Source organism: Lepidothrix coronata, unplaced genomic scaffold, assembly GCF_001604755.1.
Source record: "Lepidothrix coronata isolate B3197 unplaced genomic scaffold, Lepidothrix_coronata-1.0 Scaffold212, whole genome shotgun sequence".
NCBI lineage: Eukaryota > Metazoa > Chordata > Aves > Passeriformes > Pipridae > Lepidothrix > Lepidothrix coronata.
The window spans coordinates 217,008-240,702 of NW_016690392.1; the positions used below are offsets into that span (position 1 = coordinate 217,008).

Sequence of the window (23,695 nt, forward strand, 5' to 3'; positions counted from 1 at the left end):
CAGCCTGTACTTATGGCTTGGCTGGAAAATGAGCCATGTAGGTTTTAATGGAAGCAAGAAGGATCTACTCAAACTGTCCCAAAACTGCAACTCAGGATGGGAAGGAAAGGAGTGCAGGGGCTTGCAGACTAACAGGCTGGTCTCAGCTGAGGTGCTGGAAGAAATGGGGCTCCTGCTTACTGTAAAATAAAGGCAGAGATATTCATGCCCACATTTTTTTCAGCCATTATGAGACCAGTAGTTTTACACTTCAGAAAAAAAAAAAAAAACCACAACCAACTGGAAAAGCCTCTTCTCCTCTGCATGCATGAAACTTATCCTCAAAACCACAGTTGCTCAGCAGAGATTTGGTGTTCACAAGATTCAGGCAATCAGAAAATTTTCCAATTCTAAGTATGGAGAAAAGAATAAAAATAGGCCTGAACATTTTGGCTCAGCTCCCCAGTCCAGCTCTGTTCGCTTCCATCCAGAGAAAAGCACATCCTGATCTGCTGAATTAATGATCCTCTTCACTCCAGTCATCAGGATGAAGCCGACCTTGGTTCAGTGGAGCAGTGCATGAGTGCTGGGCTGTTACCTCCCTTCAAAACCACCGTAGGGGTTGGAGATTCATTCCAAGATGGGAGCGGTGGTGCATAAAATCAAGCACAAAGTGTACTCAGCAGCTAATGAAGGGTGCACAACTGTTCTTTGGTGAGTTAGCTTCTCAGGGAGGTCCATACCCAGCAGAACACAGCCCTACTTTCTCCAGCTGGGATCACAAATCCAGGGCTCTCACTCATGCAAGTCTCAGCTGAAGAGCTCATCAGCTCACTAAACTGAAGGATTCAGGATTCCAAAAGGAGCTACTTCTTTTGCATTAGCCCATGGTCTGCACTGTGCTGAAAGTGGCCACCTCTTGGTGGCCATGTTTCCATGCAAAGGTACAGAGACACAGCAAACACAGAAATCCACCATTTCTGTGGTTGGTTGATGGGCCTGGTAAACATGAGATGGAAATAAGCAACATTTTACTGAAATAATAATAATAATAATAATAATTATTAAAAATGGGTGTAAACTCATCCATGTACTCAATTTAATCTCAATTTAATCTCAATTAAATGCTCAGCCTAACCTGTCACTGCAAGAGCAGCCTGGGGAACAGCTGCTGCATCGCACCATTTCTCCAGATCCTCAAAAACAAACAAACAAACAAAAGGCAGAACTCTGCACAGCTCTTTAACTGAGCTTTGCTATGAAATGCTGGATGCCTGGCCCCCTGCCCTGGTGTGTGTGCCCAGGGGGCAGGTGATGCAGGTGCCACCGTGTCCTCCAGAGACGTGCAGAAAGCACCCCTGGCTGGGGCGCCTCTTGTTTTCTCTCTCTCCTCCTGGTCCGTGTGTCACTTGTTAGCAAGGGAAGCACGTTTTGGTTAAGGGGGAGCTGGGTGAGGAGCTCTGCACACCAGGGAACACACACAGCTCATGCCACCCACCACAAAAACACTGCTGCAGGGGGACCCAGGGGAACCCACAGCTGCTCCCATCACCCCGCCCAGAGGAGCACAGAGAAACGCCACAGTAACTCCAGGTGCCGGCTACCACATCCAGAGGGAAGGCAGACCCGCTATTCCTGGCAGCACAGATAACTGTCAAGCATTAGGGGACAGTGGGGATATCATGCCTCGGGCCAGGACACCACCAGAACCCCACAACACCAGGGGAAGGCAGCAGGACACAACACAGGGGGGAGCGTACACAGACACACACACACACCACGACACGCACACAGAGACAACGATGATTTTTTTGAACAGTCCCAGTAGGAACAGTTAGGGAGAGGGTGGCAAGGAGATGGATGCTGGAATGGGATGGGGGCCTAAATGAGTCTCCATGCTATGCTAGAGTTCCTATGAGCAGCCAATTTTTACCCTAACCATGACTTTATGTCTCCGGCTAAAGCTATTTTTCACAACTGAGAACATTTATGAAACTCATAAAATACTTTATTACAACAAATGGGATGGAAGTGGCACATTCTTATTTCACTCCCAGCAGTAGAAAAATGTCTGATTCTCAAAACAGACTGTTGTTCAGCAGAACAGGAAAATATATTTTTAACATTATACTTGCAGTTCATTGATGCAATTTGGTGTAAATTAAGCACACAAAGCTGTAAGTGTGATTTACTAAGGCTATAAAACTTACATCTGTGAAAACTGGAGCTGGGTTTGGAAATCAGACACTAAATCACATCAGCTCTAATGGCATTACTGCCTCTAGTGAGGATTTAAACTGCTCTAAAAAGAGAGCTTGGCCTGCAGTCTTGAAATGCAAGTCATTTATTCCCCATCTTAAAATATTAACTTGACTACACCTTCAGATACCCATCTCATTTAAAATATGCCTGTGATTTGCAAATCTACTCCTTTCTGCAGAACCTGAGATAACATTATTTATCATAAATCTTACACAGTCACATCCAGGTCTTTGCATTTGGATTGGTCCCAAAAGGTTAAGTCCCAGATTGAATAACTGTGGCTAATAACTGCTTGGCTCTAGGTTGGTCTTGGAAGGAAAAACTGAAATGGAAAAGTCCTGCTGAGATGAAACATCTTTTTCCCAAAAATCAGACTGGATTACTCAAAGAAATGAATGACTATTTCAGTTTAGCATCCCAGATCTTTCTCTCCTCCACATGCTGTCCTCAAAAGCAGGCACAGCTGCTGTGGAGATTTTATTCTGTGCTCCCACTGATGGGTCCCATGGTGCCACCACACCAGCAAACTCAGCAAAGCCAGCATTACTGGGTGGGCACAGCTCCTGCAGCATAGAGCCAGATAAATGACACAATGAAGGGTGGGAAAAGAGGGCTGGAGAAAGGGAACACGCAGGAGTGATGGCAGAGGGAAATGGAAGTATGAACGGGGACGTCTCCCTTTTAAGCGTTGCATGGATTGGAGGAGGGGGGTAAGACCATCAAGAAATCATCCTTAAAAAAGCAAGCTTATCAAGCACTCTACCATTCTCCTTCCTTACATCATCATTTTGGCAGAGTTTCCCAACACTTGAGTGTACCAATAGCTAAAATGGCCATGGAGGTGCATGGGGTTAGTCTGTCAGCAGCAGGAGGGGGCGTCTGCTTTGAGCTTTCACTCATTCCTTTGAAAAAACTCATCTTCAGAGGTTTCTTTTTCTTTCTTTCTTTTTTTTTTTAATTCAAGGCTTTGCATATTACAGTCCCAAATGAAGAACAAGGAGTGACATGACACACACTTTCAGAGTCACATGCACTTCATACCTGGAGGCACCATACGTTTGCGTTTGCGTGCTTTTCAAGAGTTTTCACCAAAGAAAACCAAAGGGATAAGAGAAAGAAAAACAGGGGGGGAAGAGGTGGGGTGGAGGAAAGGGGAAAAAGAAACAGAATAAAGAAAATTAGCATATGAACGAAGTGTCTCCCCGGGAGCAGATGCTGTGGCCAGGCTCACAGGTGAGCACGGGAGGGTGGGCTGAGCTCGCTCCCCGCTGTGGCTGGCTCAGAAACCACCACACACCCGTGTCACCCTCGGGGACAGGCAGCTGGCACCTTGCTCCAAGAGCAAATTGGCACCACAGAGCAGGGAAAGTGTGGGGGCCTCCCAGAGACCTTCCATGGGACATCCACAGCCCTCGGTCCCGCCAGCCAGGAGCTCCTCGGGCTGGGCTGCTGACTTGGGCAGGATGTGCCCCATGGGTTTGTGGTTTTTTTTAGTGAAGACCAATATATGAATGTAGTTGAGATCAAGGCTCTGCTCTCATGAACGACAACGAGAGCAAACTTTTTTTCCCAGTAAATTCAGTGGCTGATGCAGAACAGGTTAGGATGTCTGAGTGCACCAAGTTACCCACGCATCACAACCCAAGCCACACCTGCTCACAATGAAGCCTTGTGCATATTTCAGATTTGGTTCTACGACATTTTGGATTTAAAGGTTAAATTTGAGATTCTCTAAGAAGCCACCATATTTTCCCCAAACAAGATAGAGCAGCTCTACTGCAGTGATTCAAGTGATGTTCTGGAGCCACGTGAGCTCCTCCAAGGCATGTGTAACAATTTGCTCATATCAAGCAGCCACGCCTTTTCAGAGATGCCTTGGGAAGACGGATGAGCTCAAGGCACAGGGCTCCTGCTATGAGGAATAAGCAGCCTGATGTTGAGCAGAAAGGGTGCCAAGGTACTGGTGACTGCAGATCACCCCCGGGGCACCAGGGAGGGGGATGTTGTGTTCCTCCAACCCACTTCCAAACCACACCGTGGGTTGCAGACACGTGTCAGCAGCCATCACTTTAATGTGGTGCTGGGCTTGACGTGCTGCCACGGCTGCACCAGCACCAGCACAGGGCTGCCAGCGCCTGCCAGCCAGCTCAGGGAAGTGGGTGGGCAAGGAGAGATGGTCAGTGTGAGTGACAGAAGCTGCAGCCAGAACATACAGTTACTCCCTTTTCAAAAAAAAAAAAAAATCCAATTAATTTATCTGAGTGCACCCAAAATATACTCAGAAGGTGTTCACTCCTTTCCTGGTAAAAAATGCCGTTTGACTAATGCCTGAATCCATCAGTGCACCCACAGTTCACTTGCTCAGGAGCTGGGATTTAAGGGAGAAGCTGGGACTGCAGTGAAACCCATGCCTAGGGAAGCCCAGGGTGACACTGCAGAGTGGGGCTGAGCAGCACCCACAGCATCAGCCAGCAAAACTGCTACAACCCTGCTACTCATCTGTCCTGGCTTCTTACTCAAGATAAGTGGGCTCTTTTAACTACATTTTTTTTTTCTTTCTCCTCCCTAAAGTTTTTATTTAGTCCCTCCTGGAGCTCTTTAGCTTAGTTCTCCTCCTGTGGACCAGCTCCATTGGAAATACAGGTTTTAAGGAGCGGATTAAGTAACAGGTAATTAAGTAACCCCAGTACTCTGCAATCAAAAGGGTGTCACTGCATGTCTGGCTGCGTGGTAAGTTCAGTAGTTCAAAGAGAACTAAAACCTGGCAAAATCCACTGAAAAAAAGCCCTGGGTGTCTGCAGTTTGCAGTGGACTTTGGGCCAGGCTCCATCCTCACCCTATCCAGTAGCTGATCCCAGCCAGAAGATCAGATACTGGGAGGGAGAGCTTCAATGGGTGGGTTTAATGCTACTGGAAAACAGCTTTGTTCTGGTTTGTTGGGTTGTTGTTGTTTTGGGTTTTTTAGAGAAAATCTTGAAGTTGGCTCATCAATTTCCAGGGAAAAAGCAACCAATCGGACACACACTGGGAATGAATCCAATAAAAACTAACTGACCACAACAATGTGACTTCCAACAGGTTTTTATGCTGGATTAAGAGGCTGGCTGCTGTGTTTTAAATATATACTAATGCTTACCCCAGGAAATACATCCAGACTGTCTGCCCAAGGGCTAAAAGACACCAGTAACACGGGAAAAATCAGGAAGGGATGATACCTGCACTGGCACAACCCAGTGCTGGACCACAGCCCTGTGTGGGAGCAGGGAGATGGGGCACAGGGAGCCCCACCATGCCCAACAAAACCCCACAGGAACATCTAACCAACATGTTCAACCCCACTACAAACCCAGAGGGACCTGGGTAGCCCCAAAAAACACACCAGAAAGGGATGCAGGACGCAGGGCAGTGTGGGGTGAAAATGAATAGCAACACTGTGCATTTTAGCTTCTGAGGAAGCCTCCTCCTTAGATACCAGCAAGCCCAAGAGGGACATAAAGGATGCAGTACTTCCCCATGTCCCAGAGGGCACTGAGGTATGACAGGGAACTCTGTCCCCACTTCCATGAAACTCCAAATCCCAAGAGGCTGTGAATTCCCACAGCACTGCTCTAACCTTAACAAAATGCCTGGGTACAATAAGTAGAGCAGGTAAAGCAAGGCAGATGGATGCTGCCAAAACTCAGTGGTGTTTATCTGCCTCATCCATCAAGGCTCCACCATCCTTCCCTACTCCTGTCAACAGACTGGGATGGATAAATGAAATATAAGAAATGGGAAAACGCTCACTGAATCCTGAGTTGGTTTTCCTCATCTCAGAGAAATAAAAGGAAAGGAAAGGAGGACACAGGGCAAATGCACCCAGGAGAGTACCAGGCTGGTCAAAGGAGGGAGAAAAGTTTGCTGAAAGGCAGAAGGACCATTAGAGACCAGTTGGATCAGCAAGGAGAGCCTGGAAGGGCACGAGGAGCTGCAAGTAGGGTGAGGGCAGCTTTTACCTACGATCCAGAGCAGCTTGGAGGGAGGTCTTCACACCTGGGCACGGCAACTGTCACAACACAATGCAACTACCAGCAGACATGGAGAAATAAAGGGGAAAAGAAGAGCATGTACAACACACAGAGACATGGAAAGAAAAAAAAAAAAAAAGCAACATGAAAATTAAAATCAAGTCAAAAAGAAATACAACAAAAAATACAAAGCAAAAAAACTCTGAAAGACAAAGCATACACCAGCCCTTAAGAGCCTCTTGAAATCAACTTTTTCAATGAAAAAAACTCAGAAACAAATAAATGAAACTATATATCCAGATAACGGAAATAACTGTGGAGGCAGTGGCATCACGAGGAAGGCAGTGGAAGAGGAAGCTGGAGGAGGAGGTACCTGTACATGGGGACGGTGACGGTGCGCTCGTAGTACTGCCAGGTGGAGTGCAGGTCCGTCCGGGACAGGTTGGTGGCATAAAATCTCCAAGCCGCCTGTGGGGGACAAGACACAGTGGGGTTGTGGACCCAGGCATGGCCAGCACCACCCTCAGGTTTATAAACCTCGGCCAACTCTGACTCCTCCCTCTGTTTTCTATGGGATGGATCCAGCATTTTGCCTCTTCTTTGATTTGATACATGACAAATTTGGGGTGGCACCATGATACTCCTCACCATGTGAGCCTGGTTAAAAATTTCGTGGGTCTCAGGCATACACTGGCAGGATGAAGTGGGTGTTGTTGCCTATTAAGGAGTTAAAAATTTGGAAAGAGAGGAGCAGGGGAATGTAAAATGACTACTTTCAAATCTCCAAGATGTACACCAAGGCCAACCTTCTGCACGGACATCTGTTATCATGAAGAAAATGCTCCCAATTGTAATTTTATATCAGTATAAATATTCTCTTTGGGGAAAAAGAATGAGTGAAAACAGACTGTCCTAATGCATTTGTCTTGCTGTGCTGGGCTGAATTTCATTCCTTTTCTCCCCTAGATTCCCTGCCACATATGCTATTTTCCCATGGTTGATTTCCTGGCATTTATTCCCAGACAAAACCAGTCACCAGCTGCTGTCTCACACCTTAAACACATGGCCCCACTTTTCACCAGCCCATTTCTTCCCCAACTTCTAAAAGTCTGTCAAGCCCCCCAAAACCAGGACAATGTAACCCCAAGGCTCCTTGGATGTGATCCTCACCTGGATCAGGCCCGCTGCTGGGTTTCGCCTCTTCTCAAAGTGTTTTTGTCGATGCTGCTCTTGAACCTTCAGAGCAAACCCCGAACCCAAGATGCCCTGGAAGAGAACAACAATTTGCAGTTAGCAGGGGTTTAGCTCAGCTTTCACTTGAAAGTTGTGGCCAGCTTTCCCTCCAAAGTTTTTTTTCTGGCTCAGTTTTTGTTTCAAACATAGAGGAAGGAAGGAGCCTCCAACCCAGCAGCCTTGGCAGACATTCTCCAAGGGGCAGCAGACTTTGCTGGTACCCACTGGAATTGCAGCTTTTCCCAAACCACCTCCAGCCAGCTGATAAAACACAAAATAACCCCAGAGTGTTGGCATTCATCAAATTATCCCCACAGGGATCCAGATCAGTGCAACACTCTGAAATGCATCTGTGAGTGATTTGCTGAAACGGTGTAATCATAGAATCACAGACTGGTTTGGGTTGGAAGGAACCTTAAAGCTCATCTCATTCACCCCCCTGCCATGGAAAGGGGCACCTTCCACTAGACCAGGTTTCTCAGAGCCCTGTCCAGCCTGGCCTTGACGGGGCAGCCACAGCTTCTCTGGGCAACCTGTGCCAGTGCCTCGCCACCCTCACAGGGAAGAATTGCTGCCTAATAGCCAATCTAAATTTACCTTCTTTCAGTTTAAAGCTATTAATTACCCCCAAGAACAGCCCTCTGAGGGAAAAAATCCTTTATATTGCCCCAATAAATATTTGTGCAGAGCCAAATCTAGAATTTCCACCCCGTTTGCTCAAAGCACCCCAGCTGTGGATATTCAGACAGGGTTTGCCCTTTTCTCCCTAATTTTTTGATTCAAAAGCCACAGACCATTGCAGCCAGGAGGGTGCATCACGTTGCTGGATGCAGCTGTTGCAGCGGCACCAGCTCCAGGGGCTGGGGATAAGGGAGGTCAGACCCCCTCCCAGTGAGACCTCACTCCCAGCACCGTCCCACTTACGGCAGGAAGGGCGAAGAAGGAGACGCCGATGAGTGTGAAGGTCGCCGCCAGCAGCCGCCCGTTCCAGGTCTGCGGGTACTTGTCCCCGTAGCCGATGGTGGTGAGAGTGATCTGCAGGGAGGAGATCAGTGCCCAGCCCTTGGTCAGACAGCCTTAAAACTGAAACGACACGGCCAAAACTCCCGCAACACCCGAGCGGGAGGGACATGGAGGAGCCGGGATCGCTGCGTGCCCTGAGCTGACCAAGGGAAGGCGCAGCTCGGGGACCCGGAGGACCCAGCAGGGATGGGCAACCCTGCAGGATGCAGATGCCCCGACACCCGCCCTGCTCACGTGCTGGGTTTTCGCACCAGTTGGGAGCATTTTCTGTGCCTTTTGCTGTCACGGAGAGAGCTGCCATCTGGTGCAGAGGCTGGCGGCAGCTCGGAACCTCCCCCGGGAGACGGGGTTGTGCCTTCGGCAGGGGAAGCGAACCCGCACCGTTCCCCCAAACTCCCTTTCGGCATCTCAGGAAAACAGGCAGGGCTATTTGCATGCATAAAGACCTGATTCTGCCTGTTCCCAATCCTCCCAGCAGTACCTATTAGCTGGTCTCCCTTCCTATTTAAAAACAGCCTATTAGACCAAGAGGATGAATTATAGCTCCTTCATACCACCTCATTTAGGAATGTTTTTTCCCCTCCTCAGCATTTTTGCAATGCGGCAAGAGAGAGCTGGCAAGTTGCTGTCTGTATTTTGGGGAAAGATCTGAGGGATTTGTTGGAGACAGAATCCCCTGAATGTCAAACTGCAGGAGAAGACACCTTTACCCACTTCAGTCCACAGACATCAGCAGTGGGAAATGCTGGGTATTCCCCCAGGGCTTCCAAGAGGATTTGGAGAGCCTGGGTCTGGCAGGGCAAGGCAGCGAGGAGTGGTCTGATTAGAAACATCTTTGAGACTTCTGATCCCAAAGGTCCCTGTGACACATGGAAGTGTCCCTGTCCCACAGCCTCCATGGACAGAGCTGGCCCCAGGGATGGCAGCTGACACCACACTGATGTGGCATTGGAAATATGCATTTCATTCAGAATAAAATCACTTTTACACAAATGGAAGTATGATCCCAAAGCGCCCTTTAATTAGGCCCACTAAAAGCCTTATCAATTAGATGCTATTTTGACAAAGTGGTTAAAAAATGCATCTACATGCCTCATTCTTACTGAAACAAAGTCGGAGCAATGCTCTCTCCATAAACACTGCAAAATTGGTTTACAATTTTTTTATAATTTCTATAGACAACTACAAGGATTGGATGCAGCAAGATCAACAAAAGGATGAGTTTATGAACCTGAAATTTGATTTATCCCATCTCTTAACATCTGCCTGTACTGGAACCATGAGCTGGACAATGACAGAAACTACTTATTTTAATGAGGCTCAATTTTTTTTCTGTGTTTCTCAGTGGCAAAACAGTCTGGTGCATCTCTGCATCCCAAAAGGCAGAGCAATGATCCTCTGTTGAAGGCCTGCAGAGCCTGGGAAGCAGGAGGGATAAATCTGCCGATGGTTCTCCCCAGACTAAGCTCTAATCTGGGCTGTCACTTTTCCCCCATTGTTTAATTTCTGGTTATGTCAAATTGGGCTTTGTTTTTATTTTTTTGTCATAACTAAGGGACTTTAAAAGCAATTTACTGCTTTTTTCCCCTTTGTTGGAACAGAGGAGCTGCTTGATCAGCCGATTCCTCCCCAAGCCTGTTATTGGGATTTGATCAGATCGGGGATTTTCATTACATGCTTTGTAATCAAGGCCAAACTAGTGATGGAGCAGAAGAACAATAACGCAAGAAGATTAGAACGTCATTAATTCTCTCTTTGTTAATTGAGTAATCCAATAATTCACATGCACACGCACACACAGAGCAAACCAAAAGTATTGCCCTTTCCTCCTCTGTCAGCAGAGATGTGAAGGGGAGCGCTCGCCCCGCTGGAGTCTTTCTGGTACTTAGACCCTATTAATTTTATAAACTTTATTCCTGCGTGTTTAACAGCGCCTTGCCCAAGTGCAATTTAAATAATTAAAGGGCAGCAATACTTGTCAAAACAATGATCAAAGCAGTGTGGGGTCTCTGTCTGACCTGCCTCTGCTGTCACGACAGAGCTAAATCCCACAGCTGGGAGCACGTGAGTGCCCCGTTCCCCTGCAGCTCCAGCTAATGCAGAAATGTGATCCTTTAACGTTTTCTATGAGGTTTGTATAAGAAAAAGAGCTAAATGGAGCAGCCCAAAGCCATTTAATAAAAATGTTAACTAAGCACTCTATAAGTCGATGCCTCACGTAAGTGATAGAAGATGGAGGGTTAATGGACGTTTTATTTTAATAACCAGCAGCTGTTCTATGAAAATGACTTACCAGACCCCACCAAAGTGCATCTGCGTATGTATCAAAGTGCTCATTTTCTCCTTTCTCGGCCAAGTATACCAGGAAAGAGGCCAGAATGAGGCACAGGAAGCCAATATACCACGCAGTAATCAGCTCCTGCGAGATCATTAAAGGAAAGAAGAGAATAATTGCAACCCTGGTGCGCATCTCTGAACGTTGAGTTACTTGATTGCGGCTGGATCTGAACTTTCCCTGCATTTGTTTAGGTTTGAGGGCTTTGGTTAGAGGCCAGTAATGACACTTTTTTGAGATAGGACCATGAGGTGGTGGCTCTGCCAAGCACATGGGGCAATCCCTGTCCTGAAGACCCCAACATCTAAACACATACAGCAAATGGAGAAGGGCATTTAATAGCTCCATTATTGCAAGATATGGACCTGAGACTTAAAAAACTCTAGCATTTCCCCAATTCACATAGTTAGAACTGAAATAGGAATCCTCAAATCCTTGGGGCTTCTACTTACAGAGGAGGAGCTGCAAAGTTGGGGTCTGGATGCAATATACCCCAATTGCAGAGAATTTTTAATTCAGAATTCACAGAAGTGATTATTTGTGGATTAGGTTAATGCAAGGGTGGACAAAAGGGACCCACAAATTCCCTGTGATAGTTCTGGCTAAGGTGACTAAGCTTTTCAGGGGAGAAAAAGTGCAGGAAACAGGAGAAACGTTAAATTCATAAATTCAGAAGCAGTAAACAAAAAATTATCAACAAACTCTTCCCAAACCGATCACCTTATACCAGGGATCAGTTCTGTGACTGAACCTCTCTCTCCCTTCTCTCCTTGACTGGTCAAAGCACTCCATCAGACCTTGTCCCTGACTCTGCATCCCTTCCCGAGTTACCTACGGTGTCTTTCCGATCTCCTCAGGCCTGGGAGAGCTTTGGGAAGGAGAACTGAACCAAAGCAGTGCCTCTGTGGGGGAGGGAACACCAAGAGCAACTCGATATCCCTGCTTGGGACCTGCTCACCTTGCTGTGTGCGTAGACCACAGAGCCCAGGAGCTTCCAGGTGCCGCCCCGCCGGTCCATGCGGATCATGCGCAGGATCTGCAGGAACCTCAAACTCCTGAGTGCTGAGGTGGCAAAGACATTCCCTTGGGACCCCGCTGCCAGCACGGCGATGGATGCGATCAGCACCATGATGTCTGCAGGAACAGAGGGCAGGGAAAGCTGAAGGAGTGCTGCTGGACCACTACCAAAGGGGATGGAATTCCCACTGCCTCGGGCAGCAGAAGGCTGTGCATGAGAATGATCTCCTGGTCACTTGTATTCTGTGCTGGAAGGACATGGCATTAATCTTAAATTGGATGAAAGGAGCTACTACACACCTTGTGGAATATCCTGGTTTCCTTCTCCACGCTCGTCATCCATAAAAAATGTGTCAAATACTGCGAAGTCTGAATTTTTATATGATTCAGTGTTAACACTGCTAAACTGGGTTAAATCCTTGCAAAATGCTTGGCCTTTTTTTTTTATCAGCCATAGCTGCCTGTTACACAAAGCTGGGAATTACACCATCTAAATTGGGAATGAAAATCTCCAGGTCCTGCATAGCAGTCCTAAGGTGCTCACAGACAAAGACCAAGAAATAGGCCAAAAAAAAAGCCTTTCTCTCTATATACACGAAGATTCGGTAAACCTCCCTCTTCCCTAATTTTCTGTGCAAATTTTATAGCAGTCTTTTTCTGTGGAATAAGCTCAAATCCTGCATATGACCATTGCCAGCTCCTGGACAGTTGAAGGCAGCTTCCATAGCGAAGGGCATGGCCTCTCTGCCCATTTCTTATCCCAGAAAAAAATCACTGCTGTGCCCAGATGGCCCCTCTCATAGGAGGCTCACTGAGTACTTTACAAACAAGAATTAATTAAGTCTCATAACTCCCTTGTGAGGCAGCTCATCAGCACCAGGGAAGGCAAAGTGACACACCGAGCTTCAGTGACTCGTGAACGATTCAGTGTGGAGGTTGGACACAGGATTGCAGGATCCCAGTTCCTATGCTCAGCTTCTCCTGGCTAACCCCCCTTTCTGCGCAGCTGTCAGCGATGCCTGAGGTACACAGGGCACTGGGATGGCTCCCAGGTTGGCAGAAAACAGGGAACACGCCGTGATGAATAACAAAAAAACACGTCCGTGGATTAGGACTTCTGCCTTTGTGCTTTTTCCTGATCACGAAGCAGCTGAAGATCAACCCCCAAAATGCATGCGAGACACCAGAGCCCTGTGCAAGCAACTGCTTGCAGTGGCCATCGTGGTTTGGGGAATCTCATGCAGGGAAGGAGGTCTTACCGATGACGCAGAAAGGCTTGCGGGCAAATTTTAACCTTCCCCTCCAGCCCCGGTATCGGCAGCAGCAGCCGGCCGCCCAGATCCTCACAAAGTATTCCACCCCAAACACCACGATGGTGACGATTTCCTGTGAGGGAGACAACGCTGTTAGTCGGGAAAGAAGGATGGTGGAGAGCCTGCTCCAGAATCAGGGACAAACACGTGACCTCAGGAAAATACACCTCGGACAACAAGTCACCAAGCTGTCTGCACCGTTCAGAGAGCCCAGGCTTGAAGGATCATCAGATCTCTGCTTTTGTGTCTTCCCTCACCCCACCCAGGGTGGGGAGAGGTACTGCATGTTGTAGCCATGAACTAGAGTTTTACACTGTCCCTATTGTCTTTGTGTCCCCCATCAGAGGACTGGCAAGCACCTCCCTGTCTCCCTGCCATTAGTCTCCAGGACTCGACTGGGTTAGTGCTGAGCAGCTCAGGGAAGAGCAGAAATGGGAATCACTGGTCGGGAATCATCCTAGGACTCTTCAAAGGGGATTTCAGCTTTTTCCCTAGAAAAGTGGCCTGGTTGCCTGAGTGTGCTGGGCTATCTGGTGCAGGGGGGTGTAGATTTTCCATCCTTTAATGCCACGCGAGCTCTTTCCATCACCATCTGAACATCCCATGCACGCTCCCTTCCCTCTGAGTTCTTTACTAGCAGCACTTTTCTCAGCTTTCTCATGTGTCAAACCTGATGAACCCATAATTAGTCTGCAGCACCTTTTGATGTCGATGTAGGGCAGGGACTGGGGAAGAGGAAGACAGACAAAAGTAAAGATGTGTGAATCTGGCAGCCCTGCACCACTGCCGTGGTGGCAGGATCTCTGCTGGCTCTTGGTGGCAGAAGCCACACTGTCAGTGTGAGGGATGCCGGGCTATTTCAGGAACAAAACTCTGCAGCTTCATGGTGGATCAAATAGTTGCAGGGATGTGATAGTGTGGGAGAGGAGGCAGCTCCGCCGGCTGCTCCCAACGCAGAGCGTCTGCAGCTTTAAATACTGGGAGCTTTCAGCTGGGATCAGTCTTGCTACTGCGTTTTGAAATTGAAGATAAATTCAGGAAAGAAAAAGAAAAGAAAGAGAAAAAGTCTAGGAAGAAAGGTTTTAAAAGACCCTTCAAAATATTTTTAGTTTATTCCTGATACAGATTTCTCCTTTTCACATTTCTTACCCATAGGTTGTACTGGTCCCCCTCTCACAAGTGACAGTTTAAATCCTTGCCTCTAACACCCCCAATCTCAGGTTTTTGTGTGGTTTTGCCTTTATGTTAATACCTTACTGTTGGCCCCCACTTACCAGGATATAAAGGGCCCCTTCTGAGCTGTTCTGGTACTCATCAATGGTCGAAAAGACAGACAGCACCAGGCAGGAGAAAACTAGTAGAAAACTACATAACACAAATATTAAAACAAAAAATAAAATAAAAAGGGGAGAGAGAGAGAAGGTCAGTCTTCAGGGCAGGATTTTTTCATACTCATCAAAGTAGTCCAGAGAGCAATTTTGGACTTATTTCTCTATGAGTATTTACTGCACTGCTGCTATCACACCATGTAAAAAGGGTGAGTAAAGTGGCCAGTTTTGAAAGGGTTATGCGTGGATAGACCCATTGGACTGCTCCCAGTTTGGTCAGTGCCAGTCCGATTCCCCTCCCAGCTGGCAGCTCTGATCACCTCTGACATTATTTCCCTAAGGAACTGTCAGGTCTTTCTGCAACACGCTTTCAATAAGCATCCAAATGAACAGGAACATTTCTAACTGGGATAAGAGGGAGCAGACTGGCTGAGAGGCAGGAGCACAGGCTGAGCACGAACCCATAAAGAATTCCACTGATGCTCTACATCTACTAAAGCTCACACAGGAGTGGGACTACATTTCTTGTCGGGGTAGGACATTTTTGGGTGGATTTAATGTTCCTTCCTTAGGCAGGTACTCCACATTAACTCCTCACTGCCTGGAAAAGCTGGTGACTTTTGGGGTTTGTTGTAGCATCAGTGAGAGGTTGGTAGTTGTTACTCTGCTTTTCTGTGGCCAGTCACGTGACACAGTAAGGGCTTGATCCAGTCCTAGGGAATGTGATCTTGGAGTTGTTGGTACCACGAAGCCAGAGACACCCTTGCCACTGGGGAGGGACCTGAGCTGGCCTCCGTCCCAGCCCTGCAGGGACAAAAGGAGCCTCATCCTGCCATGAGCTGGGGAAGACCCAACTTTGATATCAGCGCTCTCAGTCTCTTATTTGCCATGAAATAGGGGAAATTCTCAAAACCCAGCGTGCATCCAGGTCTCATTGACATCTACATCCACGGGCAGCCTCCCAAAAGCCTCAGCAGCGCCACACCAGCCTGTCACTCACAGCCTGTCCCCATCAATGCTCTGTGCTTCTCCTGAGTGCTGGGTGTTCTAATGCACATCAAAGAGCACAAAATGAATGACAGGAGCTCAACTCTCCTCCAACACTCATTGCCTCAGTCCACAGCTACAGAGGTGTCCTGGCATCTGCTCAAGGATGGAGGTTTCCACCCATGCCCACTGCTTGCTGCAAGAAAGGGAGGGAAATTAATTTACTGGAGATTGATTTACTAATAGAATAAAGTAGGCCAGCGCAAGGAGAAACTAAAAGCTGCATTCTTTAAGAGCATTAAATAATTCATCTGTCTGACTTTGTCTCACATTCCTACAAACTGAATTTTGAATATTTATAAGGTTTGGTTCTGCTGGTGGGGGCTGCTCCTCTTCGGTGAATAAAGAAAAGGAGTTTCACACCGACAGGTCGTGCTTGTGGCTTTGCAGTGACCATTAATGTCACACCAAAAAGTAAAAATAGGGAGATTTGCAGTACTTATTCGAACCACAGGCTGAAATGTGGTGGTGAGGTAAGGGACTGCTGGAGGTAAGGGACCTTCAGAGCCATCTCAGCCAAGGCTGAGCTTTGTCAGCCACAAGATGAATTCAGCACAGAGCAGATAAGGATAATTACTTGATTCCTCACTACAAATTTTCTCTTCTAACACCAGGTTTGGTACCCAGACACTCGGAAAAAACCTCAAGAGAGTAAGAAAACTTTCCTTTCAAACTCACTCATGATGTCCCTTAATGTCTTCTCTAGGTCTCACTTAAACATCTTTTCTCCCCAGGCTGTTTATTTAAAACCTTTGCCATAAACAATCCTACCACAACCTGCCCTGCAGTCAAATGGACTCCATCCATCCCAACATCCTCTGAGTTGCCTGGGCCAGGCCCTGGGAGTGGAGACAGACCCCTGCTGCTGCCTGTACTGTTGCAGGGGGAGCAGAGCCCTGCACCCCAGTGGAGAAGGAGCTGAAACTGGGTCAGGCAGCCCCGCTCCTGGGGTGGCCCAGATTTTGCTGCAAACTTCTGTGTTGAAGTGAGAAACAAATGAATAATCAATGAGAGAAGAAAGAGAAGAGAAAAAAAGCAAACAAAAAAAAAAAGATAATAGAAAGGGATCAAGGGAAAAGAAATCCTAGGTTTTCTGATTAAATAAGCAGAATGTGAGTTGCATTTCTTTCTGTGACCAAACATCACTGTAAAATGCCTGAGGAGACGCTGAAAGTAAAGTGCAAATACCAGCACAGGCTTGCACAGTGTTTGCTCAGGTGACCACCTTGGATGGATCCAGAAGGAAACCACTCTTAAATGATGAGTCCTGGCAGGGACACATGCCACAAAAAAAGATTTTTGTATATTCAATTGTCACTAGACAGATATTGATGGGACAGAGGAAAAAAAAAAAAAGGAAAAGAAATTGCTTTATCACTCCACATGCCAAGGATGGATTGTACAAACCATGGTTATGGGGAGAGCTGGGGCAGCTCTGGGCACTGCTGGGGCAGCTGGACATGTCGGTGCTGCTTCTTCCCTTCCCCAGCACATCACTGCAGCCTCATCCCCGGCCTCTCCGCTCTCCTCATTTCCCCAGGGCCAGCTCAGCACTGCTGTAATTTCAGCTCCGGGCTCCCCAGGGCTCCCATTGCCAGGGAGACCTGATGCAGATCACTCTTTCAGGGCCAGCATTAATTACTGCACTGCCAAGCATGGGAGGCAACAGGGAACGCACCAGCTCATTCAGTGAAGCCATGGGAGCTCCATGGCCAAATCCCACGTGGACAAAAACCTTCCCTGTCTCAGTCCTGATGAGTAAGGAACCCCCTGTCCCAGCCCCCAGGTAAGGAATGGTCCTGACAGCAAGGGATGAAGGCTCTGGCTCACCACAGGGTGAGCTGCACAAGCATCCCAAAACAGCTCCATGGTGATGCACAGCTGCTGGGCTTGACCCTGTGGTCCACAAATCTTTGGGAGGCTGAAAAAGGAGACTCAGAGAATGAAACCTTTCTGCAAACAAACTGAACTCAGGGGGTTGGGGTCTGTATGGCTCCTAGGAGGCTTTGAGGGATCTACAGAACCCTTGTGGATAGAGGAGTGGAAGAAGCAAGCTAAGAACTGTGTCTGTGTTGGAGACTGTGTGTATCCTCTGAGCTCCCACAGAGTGAGGGCAGTGGGGAACAGGAAGCTGGACTCTGCTTTAATTCCACCTAATCTAACCAGACAGATCAGGAAAGGGCTTCAGATAATTATGGATAGCTAAGGAAAGGGAAACAAGCCAATAAATAGTGTAGATACTGGGATGAATCTAATTTTTAAAGCTACATATCTAATGAAAGCAAATTATGTCTGCAGCCTGACTCTGGGAAATGTTAATGTGTAATAAGGAACATTAATTAGGTCCCACCTAATGATTTTTACATTAAAGATGCCAATTCTCCTTAGAGCTTTGGAGAAGACAATATCCTCCTCCTGAGCAGACAGGAGCTGGGTCCTACATGATGCATGGCTGGAGTCAGCACCAGGCTCTCCCAGATCCCAGACAGGATGCAAACGGCAGCTGGCAGTTTGGGAGTAATGTCTCCTCTGCAGAGTGATGGCAAGGAGAAAGCTGTCTCCAGCCTCCTGGAGAAGGACACCTCATGTCACTGCATCTTCTCTACCCACCATCCATTCCTACAGGCATCCAGTACCACTTTCTGTTCTGACATGCCCCACACCTGTTGCTGAGACCTTTAAGCTCAGCCAAGACTCAGCTGTGCAAATCTGACTGCTGCTAATACCAATAAATCCAAAGACCTGCAAAGTCTGACTTTACATCCAAAGGTTATGTTGATTTAAAACACCCGTGCAAGCTTCTTATTACAGTTTATAAATCCCAGCACAAAATCTGCATATCCGTGTTTCATATCCACTCTGCTTCAGGTTAGCAACAGAAAAAGGAATGACTGAACTCCCTCTTGGAAAAAGAATACTTAAAATGGCATGAAACAGGAAAGATTGTCCTTCTCTCTTTTTTTCCTCAGTGAAAGCACATGATGGAATCATCATAAAGCTTCTCAGGTTAATCATCTAATTTGCCTTCCAAAAGAAACCCCCTTGGAATCTACACACCCATTTACATAAGAATTTAAAAAGACCTCTGAATTTATTCCTGAAATACTCATATTCAAATAACATTCTCTGACATGCAGAAACGTTGGGGTTCCTCTGGTGGAGCACCACTAATTAGCAACCAGATTCTTGGATGTGATGGAGATGGATACAACACAAGGAGGTGACAAAACTTGTAACTTTTTAACTGTTGCCCACTTTGCTGGCCTTCCCTGGAACTGGGACGTTCATTATTTGTTAAATTAGATGGAGCAAAGCTGGAAAGAGCAGTTTACTACAGGCATTCAGGAGATGCACAATGAATATTACTCTGGGTATATAAAAAAAAGACATTGATGATTGTGCTAAAAGAAAACCAACATCCTTACGGGCAATCCATCTGCAATCCCAGCAATCCATTTGCTGCGGTCTCTGTAAAATGCTGCAGTTCAAGTACCTAAAACTTCAATGAAAATCAAAGGCCAGGAAAATGCAGCAATGACAATGAGTGAAGGTGAAAGAACATCTGTATCAAAGAGAAACAGAGACTGGTAAATGCCTTTTAGTGCTCAGAGAGCCTCACAATTGGAATGGGAGTATTTACAGCTCAGTTTAAACCTCCACTGAATCAAAAGCAGAACTGTGAGAAAGCCATGGCTTTTCCAGGGATAAAAACTGTCATATGGCACCTACTCTTAGCCAGGAGCATCTATCATCTTTATTCATGTAAGCAATCCTGCAGTGACTTACAACCTGGCTGTTCATTTACAAGGCTAAACACAAGCCTAAATGCCTCACTCCGGGTTTCCACATCCCTCAGGTTTCCACATCCCTCGGTCTGAGCCAAAATCATCTCCCAAGGCAAATTCTGTCACTACAAGAGCTGAAAATAGAAATGGGGAGTCCTGCCTTTTGGTCCTGTGCCTTAATAAATGGTGTCCTGTCCAAAAATTCCTCCTGATGGTGTCTCCCTGCGGTTTTGGCCATGCCCAGCTCCATTCCCTCTCCTGCAGTTACGCTCCTTGGATGAGCCTGGAGGATCCCTGAGCATCCATGTGGGTAGGAAACATTGGTTTTGGTCACCAGCTGGCTCCAAGGCAGGGATTGTCATGGTTTATAAACTTTTTAATAAATCATTATCAAAGGCCTGTCTGGGACAGCATTACCAGATCCTGTGCCTTCTCAGTGAACAGAGGTGATGCCTGTGTTCACAAGAAAACCTCTTCTCCTGCCTTCCTTCTATTTAGGCAGCACATCTCTAAGAAATAAGAGCAGGATATAGGTTCACATATATTTCCTCCTTCAACATCCACCACTTCTAAAATCACTTTCCACTCCAAGAGCTCCTCCAGCCTTTTGCTCTTGCTCGTAACAGTCAGAGAGCAGAAGCAGCAGCATCTGTACCCAGTGCCCAGAGCCAGAGTCTTGATCCAAACCCATGAACTGCAGGAATCTGAGCAGAAATGGGTTTTGTATGACATAACTTGTCCCTAGTCCAGCAAAGGATTGTGTATCTTCACACTTAGAAGCAAGAGTGAGCTTAAGAGCTTTTCTGGACCGAAGCCTCGAAGAACAAAAGCCATCTAGAAATACCAGGGAATGGAGATCAAGATCTGAACACTTACAGTGGGAAAAGAGTTAACTGCAAGGAATTGCTTGGGCTTTTTTACAGGCTGGCTCTAATAATTTAACTTACTCTGAATAAAAGCCTTATTAATAATAATGACTGCATACAAGGTTCTAGCTCCAGTGTTCCTCTTTGTCCTCACCCAGAATGAATCACTTGGAAACGCTTGTCTGCGTATTCTCCTCACCCTGCACACGCAGCCTCAGAGGAGCCAGATGTCTGGAGGAAAACCCAAAGTATTAATCAAGCCTGTGCACCTGCCAGAAGAGTCTGTTCCTGCTGGGATTCAATGCTGCTGGGCTGAGGCTTTCTTTCAAAAAATTTGGTGGGGAGAAACATGTTCATGCAGCTGCAGAAACAGCCCATGGGAGAGGATCCTAAAGCCCACGGTGCAATTACAGTGCATTGGGAGGTAAATTAAGAGTATAAAATATTGGACATTTGAGTAATTCTTAAAACATCTGTGCAGCCATTTATTCAGAGCATGTTCATCGATTTTAATGTGAGGGAAAGTTGCTGTCTCATGCAATACCCGTATTATTCAGATTGAAATCTGAGCTCTGCCTCTGTTTCATCCCACAAGGTATTCCCCTAAAAGAGCCTCCTCTTTCTCCCCACCTCTGAGGAATCACTGCTAGTGAGTACAGGAATACAAACCTTCCCAAGCTAACCTTTATCTCTGTTTAAAGATCAAGCTATTTCTGTTTCTTAAGCCCTGCCTTTCTGCAATACCCCAAGAAAAATAAATTTCAGAAGTCAAGGAAACACCACATGGTTGGAGCATGCAGGAATCAAAATTTCTCTGGCTGAGGTCAAGCTGCTCTGACTGACCTGGGCAAGTCACTTGACCTGACTTAACTGAGCTCTAAAACTGGGTTGAAAGCAAGAAGTCCCAGTAAAATGTAATGCTGCATCTCATCTAAACATTCCTCGAGGGAATGGGTTACACAAAAATAGGCTCTGGTCTAATTGCAGATAGGAAGATTGTCTTAAATCGTGCAGGGCTGGTTCCCGTGGCAGACAGGAATAGTAGCTGGTTTTTCAAAGGTCTGTCCCAGAAGCAGCAATTCAGCTGGAGCCTGAGGTTTCCCACCCACCAAGGACAAGCTCCATCTCCCTGAGCTCCTCCAGCTTTGCTCCCCCATCTCTGACTTTGCACTAGTTCTGCAGCTCCCAGAACTACAGCACCTCAGGAACGAGCATCATCACCGAGAGCCTCTGCAGGCAGCTGCCAGCACAGAGGCTTGACAGCTCTCAGCAGCTGCATTAACTGTCCCAGACCCACAGCAGGCAACTAAATGGCTCAAAATCCTCATGTCACCCTTAAAAACTTCAATTTTCCCATGCCTCAGCCCATGGTTTGTGCTTCTGTAAAGGCAGGACCCCAGAGCTGTGTTCTTGGGCTCTCTCCCAGCAACAGCGAAGGAGAATGGCAAGAGATATTGGCAATGTTGAAGGCACTTGGATGTCCCAGACATTTCCCAGGGTCTATCCCCAGCTTCATCCCTCAGTAATTAGAGGACAAGAAAGTGGTTTCTCAGAATCAGAGGCTAATGGATAACACAGAAGCAAAAAACACAAGTATTACCAAAGCCCTGCTAATTTCATTTGCTCACCGGTTTGTTTAATTAACAGAGACTTGGGGGAAGGAAAGAAATGTTTGCAAACTGCCTGTATAATGTGCCTAAGAGTTGCCAATTTCAACATCTGTTTAATTTTACCTCTCTTATTCCACTAGTGATCAGGAAGGAGCTCACAGCCAAGACCCAGGAGAGTTTGTTCACAGCCTTTTGATTTTAGTCCCCAGAAAACAATGATGCCCAAGCTGGGTAGAAAAGCATACCCAGAGGAATAATGGGAATGCTGCAATCAGCAGGACCATGTTCCCTCCTACTTACACCAGTGCAAAATAGTAATAACCCCCTGAAATCCAAAGGGGCTGCAATGCCACAAGAGAGGGTCCAGCTCAGCTGTGTCCAAACCCTGCAACGCCTGAGAAACACTTGAGTTTGGCACAAGGGAAAACACAGGATTAAGTCCAACAACAAGAAATAAAAGGCCAGTGGCCAGTTTTGGAGCTCTACATCCCTTCCCCAGGTTGGTAGGAGGGCATGATCCTTCACGGCAGAGGAGGCAGAATATGGCCCTGGTGCTTTCCATGTCTGTGAAGCTGCTCCTCTTGGGATGGGAACATTTTTGCCAGGAGCAGCACCTGGGCCATGTGGACAGGCAACCCAGAGGAGCTGCCCAGGGTGAAGGGATGCAGAACAAATTTGGATCTCCAGAGAGTTCAGCATTAAAAAGGCAGTGCTCTTTAGCCCTAAAAAATTGCTGAACCAGCCAGTTATACCACAAGAAGGGGAGAGCATCACACTAGCTGCCAGTCAACTTCACCACTAACAGAACTATTTTGGGGATCCTGGGAGCTGCAACTCTGAGTTCAAAGTCCTTTTGCACCAATCTCCCCCTCCATCAGCAAAGTTTCCCTGAGCAGTAGCCAGATTTGCCCCAGCCCTCTGCTCCCTGTGAGTGATGGGGACATCCTCCTGCCACCACCCACGCTGGCATCTTGTTGGCTCGAGGCAGAGAACGGCCAGCTCGTGACATCTGCATGGACAGTGCCAGATCTGCCAGGGCACAGCCTGTCTTTGCACCCTCACTTCTGCTCGTGGCTATGAACCACCAAGACACTGGCAGATGGGAATCAGGCTCAGACCAGCATCAATTACGTGGTGAATAAACCTCTAAGGCAACGGATGAGACTCACATGATTTTCATCAAATTTGCCAAAGGATGGAGAGCCAGTGAAGGGCAGCAAAGAGGAAAATAACCTCTTTTCCTCTGCTTTTGCCCCTTGGAGGAGGCTGCCATGTGAGCTCGGCGGGGTTGGCACATGGCAACCAGGCTGGGAAAGCCACGAGCTCACAGAAACCAGTTCCCCCAAGTTCCCCCGCACAGCAAATGACAGGTTTGTTCCCTCTTCTTATTTCCCTGTGCCAGTAAACACAACAATAAATAGCAAGCTGCAGGAGGCAGATGATTGTGTGGTGAAAGGTGGAAAACATCTAAAAATGATTTAAAGCAGGGAGGAGAATAGGAAGAGAGGGATGTGGATTATATTCTCTGAGGAGGAGGAGGAGCTGTTCGGCTCGTGAAAGGCAGCAGAGGCAGGGAAGGTTTTCCTGCCCGCCCTGCAGCTCTTTGCTCCAGGTTATGCTCAGGACCTCTGTGCAGGTCCCTCTTTGCAGGTCCCAGCCCTGGGATGGGACCCCACCAGCTGCAGCCCTGGGATGGGAGCAAGGGCAGCGCTGCAGGTGTGGACCCTTTAAAAACTCATAAGGAACAGGGACACAGGGCATGGACACATTAAAGCTGAAAAGAGATTATCTAGCTGCCATTTCAACACGCTGGTAAATCAAAGTCGATGGAAGCCATATGCTCTGCTGGGAAGCATCCATCTCGTTGCCAGGGAAACATCCTCCCCATTT

The 23,695-nt window shown here is 47.2% G+C and overlaps 1 protein-coding gene across 7 annotated transcripts in view; it reads right to left on the reverse strand.

The window, feature by feature from the left end:
* Positions 1-23,695, reverse strand: part of KCNQ2 (potassium voltage-gated channel subfamily Q member 2) — a 74,940-nt gene that overhangs the window by 37,406 nt on the left and 13,839 nt on the right. For 4 of the 7 annotated variants that reach the window (XM_017833238.1, XM_017833235.1, XM_017833237.1 and 1 more), the window contains exons 2-9: positions 14,444-14,534; positions 13,116-13,242; positions 11,798-11,973; positions 10,798-10,923; positions 8,406-8,516; positions 7,419-7,514; positions 6,622-6,716; positions 3,283-3,312 (exon numbers count right to left, since the gene is read on the reverse strand). In XM_017833238.1, coding sequence (XP_017688727.1) covers positions 3,283-3,312; positions 6,622-6,716; positions 7,419-7,514; positions 8,406-8,516; positions 10,798-10,923; positions 11,798-11,973; positions 13,116-13,242; positions 14,444-14,534 — 852 coding nt within the window. Of the gene's footprint in view, positions 1-3,282; positions 3,313-6,621; positions 6,717-7,418; positions 7,515-8,405; positions 8,517-10,797; positions 10,924-11,797; positions 11,974-13,115; positions 13,243-14,443; positions 14,535-22,974; positions 23,076-23,695 lie in introns of those variants that run through there. The other 3 variants (XM_017833239.1, XM_017833236.1, XM_017833240.1) reach the window with 2 other exon arrangements.